The sequence below is a fragment of the Lupinus angustifolius genome, chromosome LG09 (genome assembly GCF_001865875.1).
Source record: "Lupinus angustifolius cultivar Tanjil chromosome LG09, LupAngTanjil_v1.0, whole genome shotgun sequence".
Classification (NCBI taxonomy): domain Eukaryota; kingdom Viridiplantae; phylum Streptophyta; class Magnoliopsida; order Fabales; family Fabaceae; genus Lupinus; species Lupinus angustifolius.
Window position 1 is genome coordinate 3,644,141 of NC_032017.1, and position 24,613 is coordinate 3,668,753.

Below are 24,613 nucleotides of genomic sequence, written 5' to 3' on the forward strand. Positions count from 1 at the left end.
CTCATATTTTTCTTCTTTTAATTTAAGAATGCATGGCAGAGAGCCAGTGTATCAGCTAAGAGGTTCCATTTCTTTCCTTGTTATTGTGCTTGTTGGATGAAGAATGTGAAGAAAGGTCTATTGTTTTAAATTTTCTAAAATATGTTATTTCGCGCTAATAATAATGAAGTAAAAATAATAATAATAATAATAGATTTAAAAAATTTAGTTGATATCTCATGTTTTTATTATTGCAAGACAATATATAAGACATAATTTGAGACAGTGGATATAGAAGATTAGAACCCAACTAAAAGGGGAGAACATTTTCAAACAAAAAAGAAAAGAAAAAAAGTACAGCATGAATTTAGAAACCGATGGATTTTATGTAATCGGTAAGTGTGGAGTATCGTGAGCATGAAAAAAGCTTATTCAGATTAGAAATTTATGATTCTTTTAAACTTGTCTTTGTTTTGCAATGGAATTCAATATTTGTCCAACTGAATCAAGTTCAATAAATCAATTCTTTTTAAATTATACAAATAGCAAACTTTTCAGACTGAACGTGCCTAATTGTTTATGCACTTGTTATTTGCCAACTGTTAACTAACTTTTACTGCATCAAGAGTTTCAGAAAATCATTAATCATATTCTAACAAGTAATATAAAAATATTGTTTTATATTTTTATACTATCAGTACATCATTCCCCATTGATTTATATTAATTTTATTTGAAAGTTAATAATGGTAACAAATTAATGGTACATGATTTGCTAACAGTATAAACAATTTTTACATTGTCAATATATACATGTTAAAAAAAATTATAATTAAAGTTCAATTTCTAATTAGATATAGATATTAAATGTGACGGGGGATTTTCATTTCTTGATATTGGATGCATGTTAAGGTGGTGACTAAAAATGTGGATCTTACGTTTAAGGTTTGGGTGTATTAAATGCAATTAATACCAAATCGCTTAGAAAAACTTCATGGGATTTGATTGGGCAATGAATGCACTTGAACAATGCTATCTCTATTCATCCCTTTCTAGAAGTAGGCTTATTTGTTCCTAAAACTTAATATCTTTCTATCTTAAGTTAATCATATCTCACCAAATTAATGATGTAAAAATTGTATCGTACTGGCCTATTTGACTAGAAAACCGATGAATCGGACCTCTAACCGGTACGGTACATATGTTGAACCGACCAAGTATCAAAATCGGTCAAAACCAGTAAACTGACCGGTATTTGACTAAACCAGCCAGTTTATACACATTTTTTTAAAACAAAAAAAATTAAAAAATTAAAAACCCATTACAAGGTAATAAATCTAGCCATTCTTCAACACTTCAAGGCATATGCTTCTAAGACATACTTAGATTACACCTTTTGGTTCCTAACATTCGTGTGTAATCTCAATGACATTTGTGTAATCTTGAGTACTGTCTGAATATATGATTTGGTGCAAAAATATAATCTCAATATGAGACAACTTTGACTCTTTGGTGTTGAATGTTACAACTCCAAAATTATTTCTTTTGTAGAGTGAGTTGTAAACTTGTGTCATTTATTTATATTTTGTGGTTGTTAAGTGATATTTTTGGATTGATATATGTTTTGTAATTTAGACTTTGAATTTGCTAAAGACTTAAACTTGTTTGTTTATATGAATTTTGAGTAGGTTATGAATATGGATTATAAATTCCCCTTTCTAAGAATAAGAGTCAAAATTTAAGATTCATTTATTTGGTTGTAATAATGTTATAGTACATAAGGGTAAATGAATAAATAATGTAACTATGAGAGATCATATCTAAAAAGTATATATTATTCCTCCAAGTCCTCCCAATGAGGAATAAGAAAAAAAATGTATGTATTAACCATATAAGAATTTTTTACATTGTCATTATATTATTTAATATTCATTTTCAATTATTATTGACTTTTAAATAAACTAATATAAAGTTACAATACATGAATATTAAGTTATTAATCTAAATATGTCTCTCTTTGTTAGTATGTTTAGATCATTTTGTTCTTCTAGCTTGTAGTCACAAGTATGGTAAGTGAAAGTATTATGACCTAGAAAACTTTATTAGTATAAGAAAATTGTGTTACTATAATATTTATACATTGTTGGTATAAAAATTTATACACAGTTACTGAATCATCAATCATTTATTTGTATTGGAATAATAAATGATAATTATTGGTAAAGAGGTATACATATTTAATATATTACTCTATAAAGTTTTTGAATGGAATACCTCATAATACTTCTTTTATTTTCCTTGATTATAGAAGTGAATGAGCACTTCTATATATAACAAGTTTGTTGCTTCAAGAGCAAGCAACTAACTATTAACAACTTTTGGAGCCAAATTAACTCATAACAACCTATAGCAAAAAGCTTCTAAGAAGCATCTAGAATCCAAAGGAACAATAAAAGCCTATGAGAAATGCTCAATGAGAAAAAGGGCTCAGCCCAAAGGAGATGTGTGCGCCATGGCTCGGTCAGAGCTGGTGCGCCATGGCCAACCAGAATTGGTGCGCCCATGATGCACTCAGGCCAGCAAACACGGTCAGTGCGCCTGAGGCATGGCGCCTGGGCATTCATGCGCCTCGGTCATGATGCGCCTAGACTCGGAAGACACGGTCAGGGCGCCTCAGTCAGAAAGCTGGTTGTGCGCCTCAGGTGTGCCTCGGTCAGAAAGCTGAAGGTGCGCCTCAGGCTGATGCACATTGGGCGATGCACTGTGTTGGTTGAGCTTCTCATTTCTTCGGTCATGGATCATAATTCCTCGGTCAACCTTGGTTTTTCCTCGGTCATGTGGTGCTATTGGTCGGTGGATTTTGAGTTTGGCTCTATGAATTTTGACTTTGGCTTGGTCAAGTTGCGTGGGAGTTTCATCTTGATGAGGTGCACTTGTTGGTGACTTTAATAATAATAAAAAATAAATTATAGATGATAGACTGATAATATATAAAAAAATTTATTGTTAATGTGTACATTTATTCCTCCAAAAATTTTGTCATGAAGGAATTAATTTTCGGCTATGGGTGGAAACTTTGTGATGCGTACAAAACAAGCACATGATACTTTTGCATTTAATATTACTAGTATGTACCGCTCTTTTATATAATTATATTATGTAACTATATATCCAAATTCATAAATACGTTTATTAAAATTAAATACTACCTACTACGACCTACTATCAAAGTTGCGTGTAGTGGTCCAAAATACGTGAAGTATGAACATGGCAAAAAATTTCGCATGTGTGTTTATGTCTTCACATTAATGGAAGAGAATCAGTACAAGACATGCATAAATCAATCATTATCAAATATTCTATATTACTTTGAATAGTAATGCTGATGTAAAATATAAACAAACTTAAAATATAATGATACATTTGAAATATTGGACTAATTTGTAATTTCTTGATATATAAGTTCTTTTCTAGACAACTTTACATGTTTCACATTAGTAATTATAATTACTAATGGGAATGAATACATAATTGTTACTATTTTGGATGATTTCAAATATATTTTAAGATATACATTAGAAAATCCATATATAACTAATTGCTTTTAAATTGTCAATAACATTTATTGTATTTTGGTCCATTACAAAACTTTGGTACATGGAGTGACATAGTGGTAGAATAAGTTTGCTTACACACTTATAGGTCAACATTGTTATATTAAAAGAGTGTATCACTCTATATGAACTTTCTAATTGGTTAAAAAATATATATTTAAATTCAAAATTTAATAATAAAGTATTTTTTTAATCAATCATAGAAAGTTGCACATGGAATGACACGTTATTTGCGATAGAAGATGTACTCCCCACACTTATAACACATTTTAAGTTACCTAGCTAGAAAATTATGGTTATATTAATAAGTGTCACGAGGGCATTGTTTAATTATGGAATACAAAGAAGAAAATTAACATTAGAAAATTAAGTCAATTACTGAAAGGTGTGAAAAGAACAATTTTCATGATAAATTTTCTTTCTTTTTTTAAATTCTTAAACAATGCCCTTAATATTGTTTTTAACATTTCCCAAAAATATATTTTTTACTGAAAATTTGTAAACACACATTTATTGATACACATAACTTTTTATATACATCATTTTACAATACAAATTTTCCTTTTTAGGTCACTTAAAATGTGACTTTGTATGCACATTAGAAAGAAAAAACTTTGTTTTCTTATATGATGATTGTTTCTTTAAATATTTAAAATTAATCTCTATATACATATCTCATATATTCTCTTTTACTAGTTATATATGTTTTTTTTTCTTTTTTTATTAAAATTTAGGTAAATGAATTCTAATGGATCATTAGGGTTAAATTAGATCTCATAACTTCACCATCATTTACAAATGCACTTATAAATTATCATGTAAATAAAATATTATATTCTTATGTTTATATTAATATTTAACTTACGATTATATAAAATATGAGTTGAACTAATCAACCTTAATTGTTTTGGTTATTTTAATTCATTTTCCTTTAAATAAATCACCATTGGCTACTAGAGTCTCATGTCAACATTTTATGAATCATTTATATAATGTGCAAAAGAAAAATATAACGTAAGACGTGACGTGTAAGCACTTTCTTCTTCTTATAAAAAAGTAATATCTATGTACTAAAGATTTATATAATCAATATATCATCAATTATTCATTGGTATTACATTTTTATAGAGTTAATAGTGATTGAAAATGAATAATGAACAATGAATTGATGATTTATAAAACTTTTATACTATTAATACATACATTGTTTTCACATGAAAAAACATCATATAAGAATATGATAATTAATTGTGATTTAAACCTACCTTGTTGAGCATGTGAAAAAGATTCCACAGAACAAATAATGAAGACAAATTTGGAGCAGTGATAAGATAAGCCAACTCTCCTTTCATTTCACTTAGACTCTCAATTCAGCTACGAAACATGTATATGCATGTTCACATTAACATCCAACAACCCTAAATATATAATTTTATTCTGTTTAATATAAGATTTGATTCTTAATAGCATGCTATCTATCTTGTATTTTGTGTCGGATATTGACAAAATAATTTTAGAGGTGAAATATATATATTGTGGTTTTCTATATTAGTTAGAAAATTCTCACTTGCCATCTAAAAAGATTCGCCCTACTTGTACCAAGGGATATTTAATTTACCACTATGGTATGTTATTAGACCAAAAAAATGTATGGACAGTGTATCAGTTTTATAAATCGTCATTATAATTTGATATAATATGTTTTATCATCATTTTTTTTAAAACGTAATACAAATGATTAGTGGATAACGTACTAAGTGTGTATAAATCTTTATATTGATAATACATAGATATTAAACTCATGTAATTATTATACTTGTATTAACATATTAAGAGTCTCATATTAAGTAGCATAGCAAACTCAATGTGATACTTAATGTATGAGATTTCTCATCTAATAGACTAGTCTTTTGGGTTTGACTTTCCTCATAAGTTTATGTTCTAACGATTGGTGCTTTCATTGATAGTTGTGTCACATAAAATGCTACATATAGGCTAAATTAAGGTAGATTATCAAATATTGATAAGTGAGTGAAATCACCAAAAGAGAAATGACTATCATCGTGTTAATATTGATAGAGTAAAAATCGTTGTTGACATCGACCCTTAAAGAGAATGTCAATATTAATTGCCCCACATATGATAATATATCAAACTGAATATATAATAGACTAATCTTTTAGATTAAACTATCTGTTTATCCCAACATAATTTGAAACATTTCGGGAGTCCTTAGGACCACTGGACCAGTTTCTAAGTCCATCAGATTAAAAGACGTGTTTGGATGGAACACTATGAGGTGTGGAGAACAAGTTGATAAAGAAGAACATAATCAATTGTGATAAATCATATATAAATACAAACTCACCTTTCAAATTTGCAACCACTTTGTTGTTTTGCTATGTACTTATCTGTTGCATGTGAAAAGTACGGAGCATTCCAGCTCATGTGCCTGCTGCACCACCGTTCTAATCAATCATGTGTGCCCTGTTGTTGACCTTTTCTTTTTGTCCGAATTTTTCGTTCCTATCTTATTTTTTGTCTTTACTCCAATTAAATAAAATTATAAAAATAGAAATTAATATTTTTATATTATTTTATAAAGTTTGATTTAGAGATTAGTGGATGATTGTTCTCATTTTTCACCTTCACTTTAACAATTTATTGTCTCAATATTTCATCCTTTTTGAGTAGGAGAGAATAATATTATTTTAATAAGAAATGTATGTTTTTTCATTCTTTCATAGTAGAGACTAAATAGGATATGAGGAGTCCATTTTGAAGTCGTTCGCCCTACACTCCTCTATATGCTTCAACAAGAATCATACATGGGTAGATTGATACAACAAAAAATTGTTGTTTAGAAATTAGAAAATTCATTTTTTGGTACGATTAAGGGTATCCTTTCATATTTTTGGGTAAAAAATTAATATTTTTTAGATTTATAGTTGCTCCTCCCAACAAATGTCGCTCCCAGTAATAGGAATTAGAGGGTTTCAACTTCAAATATTGGAAATAGTTTTCGTGCTTAGAAGATTGTAATATTGATTAGTTGAGCCTATGCATTCAATGTCCTTTTTATGTTAGTTTTTATGGGCATATTAATTAGAGCATAAGAATCTTATCAAGTGGTTATATATAAATATATATCCAGGTAGGATTTTTAAAAATGCTCATTATGTATGTGAAAATCATAATGTCCACCCTATTTTTTAAACAAGGAATAGATGGAATACAACTTACTTTAACTAAGAAATGTTTATTCATAAATGTTTTTTTGTAATTTCTTTTGTCATGTGTGACTCCCATGATCTGTATCAGTAGAATATAATATTGTAGTTGATTTGAAATTAGAATAATGACTTATTTTGGTTTCTCAAAAAATTTGTTTATACCAATTTAGTCATTGAAAAAATAAAAATAACCTAAAATCATTCTAAAAAATATCAAGTTGGTTATTTTTAACATTTTATGACTAATTTTTAGGACATAATAGTCCATATTAGAAATCATTCTTATACATATTCGCGAAATTTAAGGACCAAATTGAAATTTTGTTTTTTCATAAATCAAATTGTTATTCACAAAGTTTTCTATTGATAAAAATCGATATTCATGCTGAAAATTATTATAGTTACGTTTCATTATGGTGTTGTAAAATGTTTGTCAAAATTGTTATATTGATTGTTATTTTAAATGCCTAAGAAAACAATTTGTGACCATATGTTTCAAAGTTTCTTAACATATTTCAGTGTAGGTCCTTCTATTTAATGCATACGATATATTGATAAATAGAAGTATATTTGGTTCCCGAAATCCCAAAAACAAAAACTCAAGCCTTTCTTTTAGATCCTCATTCTCTCTTAAATAAAGCTTTCCTTCTAGCCATTGTAGTACCCAAGAAAGATTCAAAACTCCTCCTTATTAAGAAGCTACGAATTTATCTTAAAGCACTTGAAATTGTGAAGCTTAGTATAAAGGAGTGAATATATTATAGTCATTGGTAAGAAGAAGAAGAGAAATTCTCAAGTTCCATCGTGCAAGTGTCTAGTCAAAATGCACTATTTTGGTTAATAGCCTTCAATATGTCTAGTTGTGCTAAGCTCCATTTTCTTAATAAGTTGGTCCACATGTGGGGTTACTTACAAAATTATATACAATTTGCCACTCATCCAGATTCAAAAATATAAATTCATCCAAATTTATTAAAGTTAATGAATAGATGGATTTAATAATAACTTATTAATTATATCTAATAAATATTTTGATTTATATGGGTATTCAATTCATCCAAAAAAACAAATATTACAAGTAATATCTTTTGCTTTTCAATTTTCATCATCATTTTAACTTCTGGTTTCTTATGTGTTTCTTATTCTCACCCTAATTATTTATTAAATTAAATTCTTATATTTACTTATATTCTTAGTAGCAATTCATTAGATGAATCATATTTCATTCATATTATTATCATTTTATTCATCTATTTATATCCAATAAATATATCCATTTAAATGGATATCTCTTTTATAAAAAACAAAAATATTCATAAATAGTATCTTTTCCTTTTCAATTTTCATCTTCATTGTTATCATATAGTGAATTATATCTTATTCATCTATTTATGTTTCTCTTTTGTATACCATCTACACCAAAAAGAATTATGTAGGAGAAATATTTTGTCAAACAAAACACAACTATAATGATTCCTTCTCACTTTTCCCTTATTGAATAGGTCACATCACTATCACACACAACTTTTCCCATATAAATTAACACCATTCACGCATTTACACCATCACAAGGTATTCTTTCATCCATCACCATCACATCCAGCAACACTAATTTTATTTAAACACACCTAAATAATAATGAATAAATTACTCACAAAATATCAATTTAATGGATAAAAACTAAAAAAAATTCCTAACAATCACACAACACAACTTGTACACACCATAGACACCGAATTTGATTTCCCTCCTAAGATGTGCTTCACACGTGTTGATTCAGAGTAAGTTTTGTAATCTGGTTCACTAGAGTATATATACAACTGGTTTCTTATAAGATTGGAAAATCCAACAATGGATAATCGACAACTACAAGGAAATTGAAATATGAAGAAGATTACTAGGGAATAAGCGTTAAAAAATAACGTTGATGTTATAAGACAGATGAAGACTAAATAAAATTCTAAAAATCAACCTTATTCGCATATTTCAAAATTTACTTATTTGTTAAATTTTATTTGTAACCAAAACAGTTTATTTAATTAAAGCAAATTAACAACACGCTAAGGCGTTAGTGTAGTAGTTTTAGGTCTTAATAGGTAGCAAGAAACACTAATATGTAGGTTAAAGAGATGACAATTGAACGTAGATCATAATGAATGAATGAAAAGTCATTCATCAATCCATATAAATTCATAAAATCATATTTTTAAACTATCCAATCCATTCATATTCAATGGATTCCAATTCATTCATTCTATCCATATATCTATTTTAATGGATTAGATGAATGAATATCCAATACATTTTTTAATATAAACTAAAGTATTTTTTGAAGGATAATTATTTAATAAAGTATTTTTAAAAATCAATTTAAAAAACATTTTTAAAAGTGTTTTTAAACACTTTTAAAAAATCTCAGTATTTAAATTTACATGTGAAAGCTAAACATGACACAAAATGTTATATCAATCCTTATTGAAACTTTTTGAAAGATTGATTTGATAAAAAAGATAATATTGTTGAAGGCATCTTTTTGTTAGGAAAAAAGTAGTTTATATCACTAATATCAAAATTGGTTCATGTTGGTTGGTTCAATCGGTAAATCAGTTAATCGATCTTAATACCGCTAAGATACAATATTTATAACAGTCATGTAATTATACTGGTAAAAATGGTCATACCAGTCAGTTTTCAATTGAATTGTACCGGACATATTGACTGGTTTTCAATAGAATTGAACTGGTCGTACCATCTGGTTTTATTTAAAATTATTTTTTTAATGAAAATGATTTATTTTTACCAAAATATTTGTATAGATGATGTATAATATATTTTATACATCTAAAATATGGTGTATAATATACATTTTTAACAAGGATATAAATAAAAATAGTTATTGTCTTCTTTATTAATTTTTCAACATTAATAGTAGTATAAAATATATGAACATCTAACTTCACCGATATGTGGTTTAATAGTGAATCACTTGTTGAACCACCATACTAGTATATCACTACTCTGATCGGATTGATGACCAGTATGATATTAATAACATTGGTTTTATATTTTGTACGTTGGGTTTCCATAACAAAGTTGGGTCTGCATGTTGCTTTATGAGAAAAATATTTTTGTTTTTATTTTTTTGGATGGATTGGATATCCATCCAAACGGATGTACCAAAGATATTTATTGGATATAATGGCTGGATTTGAATCCATTCATTATCAACATTGTTCATTGGATTATATACATTTAAATTCATTAGCTCTATCTAATAGATGAATTTGGATGAATTTAATTTGGATGGATTTGGATGAATTATGGATTGTGGATAATTTTGTCACAGCTAAAAATTTTGATTCCTGAGAGCGACACTTGTTTGTGAATGATCATACATTTCAAAAGATTAATTTTTTACTCATAGGATGAGAAGATACTGTGAATAGTGCCAAAAAAAATAAAGCAGAATACCAACAAGGCGTTTGTTGGTCTCATGATATAATGTTACCAAAATTGCAAATGTTCAACTTATGAGAACGACATTTGTTAGGAATAAGAATGACACACAAGAAATTAAGGGAAATTGATACACTTGATATTAACTAAAAATAAAGCAATCTATTAAATCATATTAAATTGTAAATGACTAAAATCAAATATCAAATTATAAAAAATAAATATTTTAATATTTATTAAATATCTATAACTAATAGTTAAATAGTAGTATGAGTATAAACAACAATGGAATATACCAATTGTATCCTAATCTATTGGAAATTTAGCATTTTCCACGTAAAGTATGGTCCTCACTATAAATATCACCCTTCTATATCCACCTCTTACACCCCTATTTCTGCCACAACCACCCACCACCGTCAACCACCGCAAAGCACCACCGCGTTCTTCTATCTCTACCCCTATCATCTTTGCATGGCAGTGAGCTTTCTGGGTCGTAGTGATGTATCTGACCTATGCCTTGGGAAGCCACGGTTGAGGTCACTGTCTGAGTCAGCCACCGTGGCGGAGGCATTGGCCGCACTGAAAAGCTCCGACGAAAGCTTCATCAGTGTGTGGAACAAAGAGGGTGGTGTTTGTGTTGGGAAAGTTTGCATGGTTGATGTTGTTTGTTTCCTTTGCAAAGAAGAAAGTTTATTGTGTCCTTTTTCTGCTCTTAAGACACCTCTCTCTCATGTTTTGTCGAAGGTTCCTGGTCTTGTCATGCATCTAGAACCATCTTCTAGGTATATTCTCTCTCTAGAACTCTTTTATTAAAGAATTGAGTTTTAAATTGCAGTTGCGGTCACCGGTCACCGTTGCTGAGAGGACATAAATCTGAGTATGCTTAATGATAGCAAGTAAAGAAGTATTGAATTAACTAAATCTAGAATTTGTTTTACGTAACTTGGAGTTAACAATCACTCAGTGTCTTTCTTTTCTGTCTAGATTTATGTTTTTTGAATTATTATAAGTAAGGGTCATAACTTATAATGGTAATTGACAAAGTTGGAATGGATGGTTTTGTTAATTGTTCCTTTCTTATTAGTAATGAAAGGTCTTGAAATTTCTGAATCTGGAACTTTCTTTTCTTTATTAAAATCTTCCATTTTAACAAGTCTTGAATTTGATGATTCTGATTATTTTGTTGAATGATTGTTGGAGATTTGAATGTACTTGAAAAAAGAGGCTAATTATCAGAAATATGAAGTTGGAACTTTAAAGTTTTTTATGTATGTGATTTACATTAAGACCAAATTGTGAATTAAGAACAAAGATCCCATGTTGAAAAGAAAAATCATGTTTGGAAAAAAAAAAATCATGTCTTATCGTTCCTACTCAATCAAATTCCCGACTAATATAAAAATGATAGTTTTTGTTCCTTTCTTTTAATTAAGTGATACTTTTTAATTTGACGAGTACACCTTGTTATTTTGATGTTTCAGCTTATTGGAAGCCATTGATCTCATTCTCCAAGGAGCACAGAACCTTGTAGTACCAATATTACCTACAAAAAAGAGTAGCATTTCAAGAAGAAAACATCATCTTCAGAAATCATCAACAATCAGCAGCCACAACGGTCGCGAATTCTGCTGGTTAACACAAGAGGATGTGATCCGATTCCTTCTCGGTTCAATAGGCCTCTTCACTCCACTCCCTGCCCTCTCCATCGACACACTCGGCATCATAACCTCGGATGTGCTCGCCATTGATTACTACTCCCCTGCATCCTCTGCAGTAGGAGCTATCTCAAAGTCCATCACTCAACAAACTTCAGTCGCAATTCTCGACAATGATGGGACTTTCATCGGTGAGATATCGCCTTTCAACCTCGCTTGCTGCGATGAGACTGTCGCTGCTGCGATCGCAACATTATCAGCCGGGGACTTGATGGCCTACATTGACTGTGGTGGCCCTCCTGAGGATCTTGTAACAATTGTCAAGGCAAGGTTGAAAGAAATGAATTTGGAGAAAATGCTACAAGAGTTCACAATTTTGTCCCCATTCAACAATGATACATCATTAACATCGTCATCTTCATCGGACGAGGAATCGTCGATGAGGACACCGGAAAGGCATAGAAGGTCATACAGTTACTCAACTAGGATGGTGAGGAAGGCTGAGGCTGTAGTGTGTCATCCCAAAAGCTCTCTTGTTGCGGTAATGATTCAAGCAATTGCTCATAGAGTGAACTATTTATGGGTTATTGAAGATGATTGTAGCTTAGTTGGGATTGTTACATTTTCTAGTATCTTGAAAGTGTTTAGAGAACATTTAGAGACTATTTAAGATGTTTTGGTACCTAAGTTTTGGGTTGGATAATCTATAAACACGCTCCTTCTATTATGAATATTCACTATTGAGTTGTGTAGCTTCTGAATTTTTTTTGCCTTATGAATATGTACTTGATGAACGATCATCGTTTGATCCATGTAGCCGTATTTTGTATTTATGTGTACCTTCTTTCTAAGGAAATTCCCTTTCATGAACTTCTTTGTGAAGCACTAGTTTTCCCTTCTACGACTATAAGGAAAAAGTCTTTTACATGGTTGGATGTAAGTCCAAAAAATGTTAAACATCTAGATTTGTTCAATAGAGTTAGGATCCTCTCTATTAATGGAGAGAAGTGCTTTAAAAAGTAAAAAAAAAATGCAACTTTTAATTACATATATATCATTTTGATTATAATGAAATCACACTTTTGTCATTAAAGACAAGTGGAAAATATGCATTTGTCTATCCATTAATGGAGAGATCCTTATCTGTTCAGTAACTATTATCTTAAATATCTTTCGTTACATATATGATTATGGCTATGCAGTTTTTTCTGGATACTACCATTATCCTTCGATAATAAACTAATCTCTTTCGATAGGCAATGCAGATTGCAAATAAAGTTTTAAATCATTGCCAACATTTTTAGTGACAAACAATGAGATCATAGAAAGCAAAGAACATTAGGATTAGTTTTGTCCGGCTGTAAATGTTTGCAACTAAGCCGGTTGCATAAATGAGTGATTCCTTCTCGATAAAGATTCATGTGAAGACAAAACCATATAGAGATAATCAATAAGATGTTGACAACATATAATATTTTAATTCTAATTGAATTTAGTCTTAAATGATAATATCAAAAATCATAAAATGTATTTGTCTTTCAAATATGATGTGTTATATATATCTCTATATAAGTTTTTCTCTCCCTTCCTAATTTGTTATTGGGTGTGGTGAGTCTTCTGGCTCCTTAGGTCTCCCAAGTGTAATCCTCGTTTGCTGGAGATGTGTGAATTGGTTATTGCTCCTCTCAAATATGAGATATTATTACATAGTCTGTGAGACTGATGGTATCAATCACATGTGAACCATTGATTTGTAATAAACTTATATTATTTTATATTATTAATGCATCATGGGGAAAAACCTCACTAGAATTTAGGATGATCAAAATGTCAAAGGTTCGATTCCTTGAAATGACAATTGTTAAAAGGGAGAGTCATACATTCTGAGAGATTAATTATTTGTCCAAAATGTGACATAATATCTTAGTAGTACCAAGAAAATCATTAATACATCATTAATAAATACTAGAGCAACCATAGTGATTTTTTAAGGTTAAGAAAATAAAAACAATTCTTTTTGTTCTCAATCAAGGAAGAGTGAGAAGAGAGATAAATATTATAAGACTCAAATAAGAATAAAAATAATGTTTATCATTATAAAAAAAATATATTATTATTTCATTAAAAATTATAATAAATTATAAAATAATATCTGAGATCCAAATAAAAATAGAATTTTGTTTATCAGAGATACTCTTGGCCTTTGATTCCGTATCATGCCCCATTTCTCTCTCTAAGGATTATACGGAGTCTAAATTTACAAGCACAGGGCTTTAATGTCGAGTAGTTTTCGTTAGTTTTTGCCTTTATTGGCTTATGAAAGGAAAATTGCTCACATATGACCTAAGATCAAGTTCGATAAAATCATAAAACAATGATTATAAATAATATTATTTTTTGCATTTTTGAGAAATATTGGGTTAAGAATCTTAAATACTGGATTATGAAATTCAAATCCCTTATTGAAGCTTGATCACAGGAAAATAAAATATTTTTATATACCACTAAATTTGACACCTAATATGAAAATCTTATACATATATGCTTAAATTCATTTTTGTAGGTTGTGATACATTACTGTCTATATCGTACATATACTTCCAGAATCACGTTATTCACATTGCTGATTTGCTCAACGAAACATGTGACGCAATTAATTGAATTTACACTGTAGGGTTATTTCACCTAGTTAAATTAACACTTTAATTATTAAGAAAAATATGTGCACGGATAGTTTATGAGTTTTATATGTTGTTACTACATCATCTACTACTTATATTTAATCACGATTGACTATTTAAAAAAGTAATTCAAATAAATGATGAATATTATAATAAATGTATATAAATAATTACACTAACAGTTTATAGATATTATACTCTTAATTATTTGATTTTTTTTCATCATATATTAAGCAAGGTCGAAATATCACAACATTTGATACCTTTAACATTTATTCATTTGCTTAGCATATATGCCTAAGTGGTGTTAAAAATGGTATTAGCTTAAGCCTTAAATTATTGCCAAGTTTCAGTCACAGATTATGGTTCATAGAAAATAAACAAAAGTTGATCCCACTGTATCTCCATGGTTCATGTGAGCGATACTTGTTGGAATGGGAGTCACGAACACAAAAAAAGATTAGTTCCTTATCAAAAAATGTAAAAGATACCTTTGATAGTATAAAAAAAAATAAATTGAAAGAAATGTTCCCTAGATTTAAGATCAGAAAATTTGTCGGGGGAGGCATTAGTCAAAAAAAATTACAGAAGAATAACCTCACATTCTTATTGATTGAATTTTATTCTATTCAATAATCATGCATCTTATCCCAATTCTGCTAAAAAAAATTCCACTTGTAAGTATCAGGTTCGTTTACGAATTAAATTTTAAAGGAAAAAATGAAAAGGTGTTAGAGTCCTCTCTCAAACCATTCATTTTCCTTCGAAACTCAATTCACAAAGAAGCCTAAGCTAACATCTCATTCATGTACCATCAGGTCTTTTATGCTAGAACAACTTCCATATTTTATTCCTCATGTATACTAAAAGAATACATTACTGTCATTTTAAACAAGGTATAATATCTATACATTGTTACTGTAAAAATTTATACACAGTCAATATATTATTCATTATTCATTTGTATTACTTTTTTTAAGAGTCAATAATTATCAGATATGAAAGATAGATAATACAGTAAAAATTTATAAAACTCATACACTGTTAGTGTTTAAATAACATTAACTACAATTCATAACCATAGTGACAACAAGTTACAACAAACCTCAAAGGAAATTAAATAACTTAAGTAAAAGTTCATCATTCATTAACAAAATCAAGCACTAAACAAAAGTTACTGAAAAATGTTGACAATGTTGCGTGTTAATTTTTCTAATACTTATACAACATAAAAAAACAAGGAACTTTAACAGTGGCTATTACTTATTAGACAAGAAAATTAAGATTACAATACCAACATCACATAAATCAAATGTTTTGTAAAATAGGATCTACATCTTCATATGTATCATCATTTATGAAGATTTCAGTGGGTTCAAGGCATCCTCTTAATGTGTCATGACCAAGTTGTGCTCTTTCATTGTCTCCGAAGCCGAAAATTCGACCTCTGCTAGTAACTGCCACAGTGTGGTACAAACCAGTGCTAATTTGAGAAACATGGTGAGATCTTAAGGTATCTAAGACTCTAGGTTTCAAGACTTTGTCTGATACCCTTCTGTCCAGAAATCCAAGGCTACCAAATCCCATGGAGCCGAAGCCGTAGACCGAACCAGAATCAACTAGAACGAAAGTTTTCCGCTTTCTTGCACAGACCTGTAAGTAACAATAAGCACTTTGAATATTCGATAGGATCACGGGAGAATTTGGAAGAACTTATGGAAATAGCTTATGACCTTGGTAGAAGCTCTTTCCAACTTATCTCAATAAGGTTATCGGGAAAACTTATGAGCATAAGCTCTTTTTATCTTTTTCAAAAAATATATTGAACAAGTACTTAATTAAGCTATTTTCCGATGCAAACCATAAGCAGCCTCATAACAATAAAAACTAAAGATGGAAAAGACTAGAGTTTCCGAAAACCAAATGCAAGGAATACATTTTTCTAATTGTAAACCATTTGATCTTAACATGCATTAACTGAATTTGTGGATAAAATACCTGAACAGTCAAGTGATTCTTGAGAGTAGTTACGATCTCCGGAGTTGTCTTCTCGATCTCATCTCCATGGCCTAAAGCACCACAATAACCCTTGCCCCATGTATACACCTGAATTCACCATCAAAAACAGAAACGTAAGCAATTATCGCAAGCTCTACAATAATCCAACCAAGTATAAAAATAGATTAAAAAAATTATGTTGTCCAATGAAACTCACAAATCCATTTGAATCAAGTGCCACTGCATGCTCATCCCCGGCCGATACACGGACAACATGAATATTTTTCCTTCTAAATTTCTGTATAGCACGTGGCTGAAACTCGTCGTGTTGCTCACCATGGCCAAGACAGAAATTAACACCTGACCCGAAGGAGTATACCGCTCCATCTTCCGTTACGGCCAAGTTATAGTTTGGCCCAGCAGCAACCTGAACAACAGGGCCAACATTACCAAGGAATTCGATCATTTTGGGGGTTGGTCTGTCCAGAGTGTCACCATGACCAAGTTGACCATGTGGGTTGGTTCCACATGTATAAACATGACCTTGTCTTGTTAGGAACACTGTGAAGTTCAACCCTGCTGCAACCTGAGAGACATTCATGTATTTCGATATTTTTAAAGGGGTCTTAGCGAACAAACGTACGGAACAATAAACAAAAAAAATAATTTGACACTGAAGAGAGTCAAGAGACAGATGAAGGAGGCAGGGCAACTATCCTAACAGTATGGCTAGTCCTTTCGTGGGCATCCAATAAAATTGGAAAAGTGGCGAGAAAACCACACCAGAGCAAACTGGGGCAACATCTTATGCCTATTAGCATGGACCTTTAAAGCAAGGACAAGCTATTCTGGTGGTGTGTTGTGAGTCGAACACGTGTCACACATTAACACTTGTACGACAATGTCCAACTTAAAAATTACCTTTTTTGGCTTTGACACAACTGACATGATGAATTATGATTTTTTTCCTTAAATTTTAAATTTATATGCATATACATGACATGTCCGGACGGCCCAGTGCACGAGGCTCCTACTTATTGAAGTCTGGGGAGGGTAGATATATGCAATCTTTTATGTTTTATGAAAGAGCATTATGACGTCGTTTGATCCATGTAGCTGATTCCACCTAGTGGGATTAAGGTTTGGTTGTTGTTGTATATATGACATGTTCACATCCTAAAAATTTTAGAATATGGTCTTCCATATCTATGCTTATTCAGCATGCACATTAGTTGGAATCCAGCACAAAACTAGGCTATTGTGTAACTTGAAAAAACACATAGTAAGTTCTCAAATATATAACAAACCACTTTTAATCAAAGAGATAGGAATCCCCTAAAGATAACTTCAAAATAGATTGATAATCTTGGTAAAATAAAACTACAAAATGCTTTAATTCATACTTCGAAGAAAAACGTGATAAATATTAAAACATATTGCAAGGCATAAAAGGAAGTAAATATTAAAAGCAAAATGAGATTATTAATATATAACAGGCTAGCAACCATTAACTTTCAACTCAGACAACAGTGATCGTCTATAAACAATATTATGACGACAATGATTTGCAATTTACCTGCTTGCAGGAAATCCCTTTCAGGGACTCAACAAGACGTGGCCTGAAAATTGGCCGACTTGTATCCTTATGCCCACAGCAAAAAGATGAATTATCTCCACATGTGAATACCTGCATCGGCCAAAGGTGAAGTCTGAGGTTTATGATGAAAGCCGATCTAATCATTTACAATATTAAACCATCCTTTTCAGTTTCAGGAAAACAAAGCAACATAGGTTTACATTGTGGGATCAAATGTTTTGATAAAGATTCTACCAGCATCCAAATCATTATTTTTATGTTTTTTATTATAGAAATCAGGCAACAGAGCATGCCAATCTCTTCACATCAGATAAACAGAAAGCCCTATAAAGAGACCATGGCTAATGTTACCACACAATCATTATTTATTTGTAATAAAAGAAGCACTGCGTTGCCGTCTTATCCCGATTTCTAACATGTTTATAGAAAATTTATAACTCAAGCATTTAGTAATTTCAGCAAAAAGGAAATTTGAAAACAAGCTTCAACGGGGAGCTAAATTAATAGGCTTTAACCTGTACTTCCATTTAAACCATACCAAATCAACACAATAGGAAAAAAGTCCTTGACATTCCATAAGCAACTAAACTTAGTAATCTAAAATGCTTCAACTCATTCTATGAGTACAGTAAAAATACACACTTTACATGGAAAAAAGGGGAAAAAACACAAAACTTGTGGATCTGTAGCAAGTCACTCTATAATTCTCTCCTGGCTAGGTCTCACTTCACTCAATATAACACTCTTTGAACATTAGACTGAACTGCATGTATTTGTTTACTTTTTAGTCAATTCAGGAGGAACTTTTGCAGCGACTGGACTGGAGAGAAATACTTCATAGTTCCTCGAAAGTTGGTGTTATGCTAGTTTAAATCATGTGTACTTCAAAACAATACAAAATAAAAGAAGCACTTTCCTTTAAAAACGGAATGACAAGATTGATAACACTCTAGACAAAACCCTCGATGAAGAGTATGTTCAACTGTACTAATGACAATGTTAAATGTTCTGAGCTCCCAATGTCTCTACTCTCTCTCTAGTGTACTAGTACTAAATGCCACTGAGCAGACTCGTGAATAGTGCAAGCCCAAAAAATGGCTATATGATATCTCTAATATGTTGCCCCCTGAGTTTTGACGGCTACGACATCAAGTAAAAAATAAAACAAGTATTCCATAAGCTTAACATGTAAAATGCAAGTGCAATAGTGGTTTTATTTTATTGCTGACATTCTTAAGGCTGCTACAATACTTGATAGTTTATACCACAGACAATCCAAGATATTTTACTTTCCAGACTAATGACTTGATCATGAAACAACTAAATGATACAAGGTTAAGCTACTACAAACCTCTCCAGATTGCATAACAAAAGCTGCATGATTATAGGAGGCTGAAACATGAACCACACGTGCCAAAGGTGGGAATTTAATCTGGGTAAATGCTACACATTGTGTTGTTTCAGGCCCTTGACCAAGTACACCCGACAAACCAGAACCACAAGAGTAGACAGAGGAATTGCTGATCAACATAGTATGATACTTTCCAGTAGTAATTTGCATCTGCCAATAAAATGTATTTAATCATTATTTACAGCTCCAAAACTTTTTCTTTAAAATAATAATAAGATTATCCAAATCATGCTATTTATTCTTGAAAAGGTCAATATAAAATTTGGCGGCGCTGTGAAATGTTTTCTTTATAAAAGCTATGAAATGTACTTTTATAACATTTAATATTCAAACGTGATTTCCTTTTTGCTTGTCTATTGTAATTATTGAGCAGATGCATTATTGCATTACTTATTACAGCAGAGACATTGATAGATAATAGAAATAAATGGTGCTAAAACATGCAGTATAATTTGTTCTATATTAACGACTTGAGGTTGAAAAGCAAAGAGAAAAAACACACTCATTTTATAGGATCAAGATAAAAATGGAAACTCTTAATTCAAGTAGGAAAATCAAATCAAAATATCATTCATATTTTTATTTTAAAAATAAACAAAAATCATTCTTTGATAAAATGAAATAGTACATTGCCTGATGATGTCTCGACCATCCCAGAGGACTGTTCCACAGACTGCAAGAACCTCAAAATCCGCTTCCAATTTCCGTGACATCGATCATATAACTCCCTCTGAGAATTCAACCCCAACCTAGAATAGATAACATGGGAGGTACACAACTGAAAAACAGCAAAGTCCACCAAGGACTTAAATTTGAAAGGGTACAAACCATAACTACCACCAAAAGTTTTCGAGGTCAATTCTAAACAAGCGAAGTCTATTGCACTAAGCTTGCTAGAGCATAGAATTTCTAATATCAAATGTGAAGGTAATTCCTCTATAGAAATCGGTCTATAACGTTCTCCCATCCTTAACAGTCTTTCACTCACTCTCTCTTACAAAATTAAGTGTGATTCAATTCCAAATTCAAAGTTTCAAACAACCTGCAGAGAAATTCACAGTGATAGCAACTACCCTTTGGAACAAAGCATCAAATTTTGAGACGAAATCTCAAGCAATTGAAGCAGCATATGAAGAACACATCAGAGGGAAGAAAGATATGGGAAATTGAATAGGAAAAAGGAGGTGATCTAGATAGATAATTAACAGGTAATGATTGAAACAGTGATTGGAAATAAAACATCAGAAGTGAACTATAATCAAACCCCAACACACTATCACCAATTGAAGATCAAAGAGGATCTTCTTCACCTGCAAACAAAAATTGATACCCTTATCAAGAAAAAATGAAATTTAGATTCTTCCGAAGCAAATATGCATTAACTATTACAAATTAGATTAAATGTAAACCAAACACTAATCTTACGGAAAAATTAAAAGGTGGGTGTTTGAGATCATAGTAAAAGAACATGAATTTCAATTTTCAATCAAGTATTTACAAATAGCAAGTGGACAATTATTGAAAGCGTACCAAGTACAGAAAAAAAGTGAAAAGGAGCTAACTTTTGCAGAAAAATCGAATAAGGGTTAAGAAAGGAATCAAGGGTAGTGATTAATTTAGTGGGTGTTGAAAGTTGCAATTAAAGGATAAAAATTAGGGTTTTGCAAAGTGTGGGATTTTTCTTAGCTAAAGAAGAAGGTATTGAATTGTTTATTATTATGGAATCTGAGAGAGAAACGAAGGAATCTGAAAGCGTTGAATTTCATGGGTTCTGGAAGCATGAAAGAAATGAGGAATTGAAATTGAGGAAAAAAACAGAACACAGTGGCGTAGGTAGATTCCTTTCTCTGTTTTCGGTGCGTTTTTGTTTCGTGGTTTTTGAGGTTATTTACACGTGTCGGGATATAGTAGAGCCACGTGAGCATATTCGGCTTTACATGGTATTTGGTTGGTTTTGGAGAAAAAACTTACGTCAAGATATATACGCGACAAATATGTTTATGTTTTTTTATGGTATTAATAATGAATAAATTTAACTAAAATTAAATATTTAACATGTCAATAATGTTTTATTAGTTGTCTCTATATACATATGTCTCTACAAAAGTTTTTCTTTTTGCTTTTGGTTGAAAGAGTTGTGTTCACAAGTATATAAAGCAACTAATAAAATCTAGACAACATATTAATTTTAATTTAGAATTGATAATAATTAAAATTTAGTCGTAAATGATAGAACTAAGGTTGACAATGAATCGAACCAACTCGGTATTTGTTCAAAACTCGATTCGTTATTTAGCTCGATAAACTTGATTCATAAACCAAATGAGCTAAACTTGAGCTGAAAATTGAGCTCGTTAAATAAACGAGCTTAACTTGAGTTGGATATAAATCGATTCATTATGTTCACGAACTGGCTCGATATATATATATATATATTATGACTTATACATTATTTTTATATTTATTGTTATTATATATAAACAAGATTATATTTATAAAACTTTTTTAGTATTTTTCAAAATTTAATTAATTGTTTGAATTGTCCAAATGAACCATTCGAACTGAATCGAATAGTTCACGAACTTTAACCGAGCCAAACTCGAGCTAAAAAAAGTAACTCGTATTGAGCTCGAGTCGAGTTTTGAGTTGAGCCAATCCTTATCGAATGAACTGAGCTGAACTCTGGTTCAACTCAGTTCGGCTCGTTTCCGGCCCTAGATAGAACTAAAAAATATAGATACATTTATCTCTAATCATTGCGGTTTTCATTAACTCGCTTATCCCTTATAAGAAGTATTACTTTTAGAAATTAAAAATTTGACATTTTGATTTATGTAATAATCTAATAAAATCTTACACAATTACATCAATATTTACGATGATAGTTTTTTAGTAATCAGATAATATTAAAAACAAATTATTATATCACTAATTTGAATATATATTAATGAAAAACCCCATAATATGAATATATTTTATGAAATGGACATTAAAATTACTCCCAATGCGAAGATGGTTGAGAGTTTTGGAGTACACAGTAGCAAACAACATATTCATTATTATTTGGGTTTCATATTTTATTTTATAATTTATTATAACTCTCTATGAAATAAGAAAAACATCTATTTTTTATCACAATGATAAACATTATTCTTATTCTTGTTTGGGTCATACAAAATCTACTTTTATTCTCCTTTTCTCTGGGTTAAGAACAACCAAAGATTGTTCTTATTTAAGAACAAAAGTAAGAAAATAAGAACAACACAATAGAGAAACAACATAAGAATGTTCTTATTCCATTAAGAACAATGCTAAGAACAACCATTGTTGTTGCTCTAAGTACTTTTACATCCAACATATTGTCGTGCTAATGGTATTTGTCTGATAAAATGTTAAAGTGGACAAATAATAATTACTTTTATTTTCAGTCATTTTACTCTTCACGCAAATTATTTACTCCTTTTACAAATTATTTTAAAAAAAATTAGTAATTTGTCATATAGGTTATCATTCAATGGTCAACCAAGATTGTGAAGAAGAAAAAAAGGAAACTCTATAAGGAAAAACAATGATTGGAATGATCTACTCCAAAAAAGAAAATTAATTTATTATTCTTTTGGATGATATTTTAAAAATTAGTTTAGCAATGTCAAAAAATCGAAAAATTTTAATTAAAAAAATCGATGGACAACTTTTAATATAAAATTATAATAAAATGATATATAAGTAATTTAATCACCAAATTAAAATATGGAATATGAATAAATCATAATGTACAAATGTAATCTTTGAATTGAAAGGGGACAAAATAATAAAAGAAAGTCCTCCCAAATTTAAACAAAAGTCACATGCTCAATGATGCATAATGATAAATATAACAACCATATGGGTGGCATCACTCTTTTCTCAATATCACATCCACAGCTTAAAGTCACAAATTGTCCATATTATACCAACTAGATAATTAATACTACCTAACGTCTTTCTTTCCAATTTCTCTAGCATAGATGTCTTATAAAGTAATAAGGATATGTAGTTGTGAAAATTATAAATTTTAATTTTGAACCTCCATTTTTTTTTAGTATTATTAAAGGTATTTATTCACTTTTTGGTAAAGAATTAATCTTTTTTGAGTTTGTAGCTATTCCTCTCAACAAGTGTCGCTCTCAAAATCGAATACATGACCTTATAGATCTAATGGAACCTTATACTACTCGACCAACATCTTGTTGATTTTTACTATAATGAAATACAATTTAATTAACCTTTTTAATATTGTAATAATATATATGTACTATGAGTATAAAATTTTATCACTTTATGTATAGTCGGTACATTATTTTCATTACTCATTTATATTACTTATATTTAAGAACATTAATAATAATTTAATATAAATAATAGATCGTATAATAATGGTGCAAAATACTTTTATATTGTTGCACACATTTTTTTGCCTTAATATGATTGGAATTTGGCAAATGCCAGCATCATTGTTTTTAAATTCAATATAGCATTTCCCAACAAGTACAATGTGGATTGACTCAATATATTGGACCATATTATATATAAATATTATGGAGATGAAGACACATTTTTGTGAAGATTTTTTATCTATTAAAGAAAGGTTGTACTTGCTAAAAAGAAGGAAAGGGAATATATCTCACATGGCTACTACTAGACTTTGGTAGCCTTTTAAGCCTTTAAAAATCTTGCATGTGAAGCAAGTGTCCATGGTCCAAGATATTGAGCATGATTTTGTGATCATTCCATAAATAAAAAATTGTTGCTAACAACTTTTATGTTTTTTTTAAGACATCTACTATTTAGATATTATGACAAAAAGAATTCTACTAACACATTCTCAAATAATAGAGCAGATATTTATTTACTCCAAGAACAAGTTTTTAAGATTTACTCATCATCTTAGTCATCAATTCTATGGAAATCTAATGGTTTGAATTAGTGAGTAAATCTAAATCATTAG

General features: G+C 30.1%; 2 protein-coding genes across 3 annotated transcripts; one reads left to right on the forward strand and one right to left on the reverse strand.

The window, feature by feature from the left end:
* LOC109355727 (CBS domain-containing protein CBSX5-like) lies at positions 10,642-12,667 on the forward strand. Its single transcript, XM_019598921.1, has 2 exons — positions 10,642-11,066; positions 11,766-12,667. The coding sequence occupies exons 1-2, from the start codon at positions 10,756-10,758 to the stop codon at positions 12,607-12,609; spliced, it is 1,155 nt and encodes a 384-aa protein (XP_019454466.1). The 5' UTR covers positions 10,642-10,755; the 3' UTR covers positions 12,610-12,667.
* Positions 15,748-21,466, reverse strand: LOC109357264 (ultraviolet-B receptor UVR8). Of its 2 annotated transcripts, none has more exons than XM_019601092.1 (7): positions 21,157-21,466; positions 20,255-20,936; positions 19,567-19,776; positions 18,195-18,305; positions 16,836-17,204; positions 16,619-16,726; positions 15,748-16,273 (listed from the first exon to the last, which is right to left on the reverse strand). In XM_019601092.1, exons 2-7 carry the CDS (start codon positions 20,591-20,593, stop codon positions 15,929-15,931), a joined length of 1,482 nt encoding a protein of 493 aa, XP_019456637.1. In that variant the 5' UTR covers positions 20,594-20,936; positions 21,157-21,466; the 3' UTR covers positions 15,748-15,928. The 2 variants fall into 2 exon arrangements, with proteins under 2 accessions (XP_019456637.1, XP_019456638.1); XM_019601093.1 differs by having other exon boundaries at positions 21,052-21,160.

Coding starts and splice junctions, on each gene's coding strand:
- LOC109355727 (XM_019598921.1), top strand. CDS start 10,756: ATGGCAGTGAGCTTTCTGGGTCGTAGTGATGTATCTGACCTATGCCTT. Junction 11,067..11,765: donor CATCTAGAACCATCTTCTAG/GTATATTCTCTC, acceptor TTGATGTTTCAG/CTTATTGGAAGCCATTGATC.
- LOC109357264 (XM_019601092.1), bottom strand. CDS start 20,593: ATGGGAGAACGTTATAGACCGATTTCTATAGAGGAATTACCTTCACAT. Junction 19,777..20,254: donor TCGAGACATCATCAGGCAAT/GTACTATTTCAT, acceptor TTTTATTGGCAG/ATGCAAATTACTACTGGAAA. Junction 18,306..19,566: donor TTGTTATGCAATCTGGAGAG/GTTTGTAGTAGC, acceptor TGGCCGATGCAG/GTATTCACATGTGGAGATAA.